Raw genomic sequence first — 4,249 nt, 5'->3', positions numbered from 1 at the left:
GCGGGTCTCGGAGCCCGGGCCCGCTTCGCCGAGGCCCCTGAAGGAATTTCTTGGGTCCAGTCCCCAGGGGCTGGAGGATGAAGTCCACGCGGCCTGCCCTCCTCAGCCGGGTGGGGATGGTGACCCTCTTGATGACCTTGGAGTAGCCGGGGGCCTGAGCGATGACGATGTGGGTCCCCGGGGGCAGCAGCCTCCAGTAGTCGCCGTCCGGGGCTGTGGACAGAGAGCAGGGAGTGGTGCTCAGACCTGGGCTCCGGGTCACCCTTGAGGGGGTGGGGATGGGAGTCAGTGGGCGGAGAGACCCCACGTGTACCCTGGCCTCTGTAACGACCTGGAATGTTCTTCCCACCTCCTCCCTCTATCACGCTCCTATTCATCCCTCAAAACCCTGCTTAGGCACCACCTCTTCCCTGAAGCCTTCACAGACCGTCCCCCCACTCTGTCCCCAAACCACACCGTTCCCCCCTCCCTCCCTCCTCTGCACCAGGTAACTCACATCACAGCGCATCACAATTTTCAAATCCGCTGTGAAACCCCGGGACACCTGAGCCCACTGGACGTGCCAGGGTATCAGTGGGACATGAACTCTGGGATAGGAGCACACAGGCCCGGGGCTGGAGGCACGCCCCCCTGTGGTGTGTGAGAAGGTGGCTTTTCCCGCAGCTATTCTTGAGGAGCAGGGAGCACACGTGGCCTGTTGCTGGCAGCCAGGACCTGAGCGTGTCCCCGGGGCCAAATGCCACAGGAGACACAGCTGGCGGCGAGCAGACCGGGTTCCGAGCACCCTCACCATCCAGACGGGAGGGGGATGGGTCAGGTCGCCCCAGGCACACGGGGACACAGAGCTCCTGGGAGCCTGGGCCATGACGCAGGCCCAGAAAGGTGCCCACCTGTGGTGATGTCGTGGCGAATCCCCTTGACCGAAATGCGGGCGTTCTTGACCGGCTTGCCAAACTTGTCCATCACCACCCCTTTGATGCCCCGGTGCACCTGCCGGGCCAGAGCGGAGGGTGTGGGTGTGGCCGTGCAAAGACCCGCCCAGCCGCCCAGCCAGGCCCCATCTGTCTCTCCACAGAGCCTGGGGTCTCGCGGGGGCTCAGCCACCCGAGCCCCCCCCCCCCGCCTCCGTGAGTGAGCCAGTCCCCTCTCCGGGCCTCGGCTTCCTCATCTGTGAAGTGAGGGTGACCGGTGGGCCCATCCGTGGGGCAGGCAACCCGGCCCGGGTCTGTGAACGGCCCGCAGTCCCGCTAGAGCGTCCGGCGGACATTCCCGGCTGCGGGCCCTGAGCAGAGAACCCTCTGCCCACTGCTGACCCCCTGCGGGCCCCACCTCCCTCATCGGAGCCGGGGCTGGTTCTGAGTCGAGTTCCTTAAGGTACATGGGCCACCAGAAGGACACGGGCCAGGATTTGGGCCCTGGTGTCAGTCTCTGACCTTGGGCAAGCTCGTCTGTGACCTTGGGGAAGCCACCTCGCATCTCAGGGTGGCCGCCCCACCTGTCAGGCAGGGTCACGCGGCCTTCGGGGAGCTGGGGGTAATAGTACATAGTAATACGGACAGCGCCAGGTGGGGACACGGGGCCGCCTCCCGCCGGGCACAGGCCCTGAGCACGCCCACGGCTCCTCCCAGAACCGCCCCATCCTGCTGGCATGTCTCCTAAGACAACGGCAGGGAACAAGCAAAGGCACTTTGGGCTGGAAACACGGGTCCACAGGCCACATGGCAGGAGGCCGGGCCACTGGGTGGGAGGGGAAACCACACCGTGAGCCTGGCCTCTCCCAGGAGGCTGCTCCCCCACCTGCAGTGCGGCCCCAACACCTCTCAGCTCCCTCACCTGGCCAGTCCCTCTCCCCTTCCAGATGCGGCTCATATACCTCTTCCTCCGGGAAGCCCTCCCTGATGACTGGCCACATCAGGGGCCTCCTCTGGGATCCCACGGTCCTGGGCTTCCACTCTCCCAGCCCCAACCTCACTGTAATGCCCCTGACTGCCCTCCTCCCTGCACCCTGAGAGCAGCGATCAGACACAGAGTAGGGCCGCGTTCAGTGTCAGCTTGCACTGGCTGGGTTGTATTTGGTCCTTGCTCTCAGGCGGAGGAACCAGGATGTGGCGCTTTCTGGCAGGGAACGAGCGATGGTGCGCACCCTCCCCTCCCGCCCCCACCCCGGGGGGTGGAGACACCCCGGAGGCCTGGTCAGGATCACTGGGCAAAAGGCCTGAATGGGCCCCGACAGGCCGATCCTTATCTGCAGGCCGCCCGGCTCTCCTGAGGGTCGTCCTCGGGGGCGGCCACGCCCGGCCGTGCTGCCCGGCCGTCCGCAGCCTCTCGCTCGCTATTAAATCTTCATCCCCAGCCTTCACATACAATATCCTCAGAGCCATCCCAGCACCATTTAAGGCTCCTTAAAACTCATTTTCACCAGACGGCCGTAAAATGAAATGAGCCGGGGTCTGGCCGCGAGCCATGATTGAGTGATGCCGGCCCCACACAGCCAGAGGTCGGGCGGCCATAAAACAGGAGCTCAGCGCTAATGACCAGCGGCCAGCGATGATCTCTGCTTGCTCTGCCGCTGGAGCTGCTGACCCGCAGGCTCGCTGCCCAGCTCGTGCCTGAAGGAAGGCTCCTGACCTTTCTAGAAAGGAGAGATCATGGACAGAACCGGGGATCGGGGCCTGAGTTCACGCTCCGGGCAGCGGCTGGTGACAGTGGACAGCCAGGCCCGTCACCCTCTGTCCTCCTCGGCCGTCATCCAGCCGCTGAGGGCAGGGACTGGAGCGTGCACGGCCCAGCAACCCCCCTCCGTCTGTAAAGTGGTCCCTGTCCGCTGCCTAGGATGGTGTCAGCACTGATGCCAGGCGTGGGGGGGGGGCTCTGTCAGCGCTGTTCACCCCCCACCCCGCACCCCGTGGCCCCTTTGGGCCATCAAGTTTCCCTCTCAGAGCCTGCTGCTCACTTTGGGTAATTTGTTAAAATGTTTGGGAAGATATAGCAGAGGTTCCCACAAACCCCTGCGTTCCTCTCAAGCACATCCCCTCATGCAGACCCCATGCCACCCCTTGGCTGTGAGCCACGCTGGGAGACGGAGGGCTGAGGCAGGGCTGGGGCAGGGCTGGGGGAGGTGGTCGGACGTCCAGCATCTAGTCCCCGCTCGGTCACCCCAGACTTGGGTCTCCAGTCCAGTGAGGGGTTATTTTATTTTATTATTTTTTTAAACTATTTTTATTGATTTCAGAGAGGAAGGAAGGAGAGATGGAAACATCAATGATGAGAGAGAATCATTAATCGGCTGCCTCCTGCACGCCCTCTACTGGGTATCGAACCCGCAACCGGGGCATGTGCCCTGACCAGGAATCGAACCGTGACCTCCTGGTTCATGGGTCGATGCTCAACCACTGAGCCAGGCCGGCCGGGCAAGTGAGGGATTATTTTAGCCACGTTCTCCAAGACCCCCACTCACGGCCACCCAACTATTCCTGGGTGACCTCAGCCCCACCATGACAGTTCCTCTCCCCCTCTCCCACCAGCCTGTGCCCTCCTGTCAGAGGGGCGGGTGTGCCCGAGGCCCTGGACCACACAGATTCCCTGCTGCCCAGAGCCATCACCCCCGCATTCCTATGGCCATCGGGACCCTCACCCCCCTGCCCCCTGCCCGAGCTCTCCTTGTCTCATCACCTTTCCCCTACTCCTTCAAGACACAGCCCAGGTACCACCTCCTCCAGGGAGCCCCCCTGGGTGTGGGGCTGAGTCAGGTGTTTCTCATGGGCTGACCAGGTCCCTGACTCTCTCCTTGTTCGGTTGTGCCCCTTTAGGCCCGAGAGCCTTGCTATGCAGGGGTGGGAAACCTTTTCCTGCCAGGGGCCAGGTGGATATTTAGAACATCTTCGAGGGCCACACAAAATTATCCACTTAAAAGTCAGCCTGCTGTGTGTGGTCAAACATGTAACTAACTCACCCCTAGTGCCTTGGCAGGGCCAGACCTAAGGATTTTGAGGGCCTTATAGGGCCCTTGGACTGGACGTTCCCCACCCTTGCTATACAGGGACCCCACACTCTCAGGGCACGGCCTGTGGGCGGAGGCCAGTGTGAACTGGGCACTGAACTAGCAAACAGGTGAAACACAGCCGCACCTGTGGGCGTGGAGCCCGCCACACGGGGTCGGACCACACAGAGGAGGCTGCCCCAGCCCCTGCCCTCAGCCCCAGGCCCCAGGCCCTGACCCTGCCCCTACCCCTGCTCCCAGCCCCAGGCC

General features: G+C 63.2%; 1 protein-coding gene across 1 annotated transcript in view; it reads right to left on the bottom strand.

Annotated features, from left to right (window-relative positions):
- Positions 1-4,249, bottom strand: part of CPZ (carboxypeptidase Z) — a 16,076-nt gene that overhangs the window by 210 nt on the left and 11,617 nt on the right. Inside the window, exons 6-7 of the mRNA XM_014533449.1 lie at positions 891-990; positions 3-213 (exon numbers count right to left, since the gene is read on the bottom strand). Of these exons, the coding sequence (XP_014388935.1) occupies positions 3-213; positions 891-990 (311 nt within the window). The remainder of the gene's footprint in view (positions 1-2; positions 214-890; positions 991-4,249) is intronic.

The sequence above is a fragment of the Myotis brandtii genome, unplaced genomic scaffold, assembly GCF_000412655.1.
Source record: "Myotis brandtii unplaced genomic scaffold, ASM41265v1 scaffold986, whole genome shotgun sequence".
NCBI lineage: Eukaryota > Metazoa > Chordata > Mammalia > Chiroptera > Vespertilionidae > Myotis > Myotis brandtii.
The sequence above is the reverse complement of the archived record's forward strand: the minus strand, read 5'-3'. Positions and strand labels throughout refer to the sequence as shown.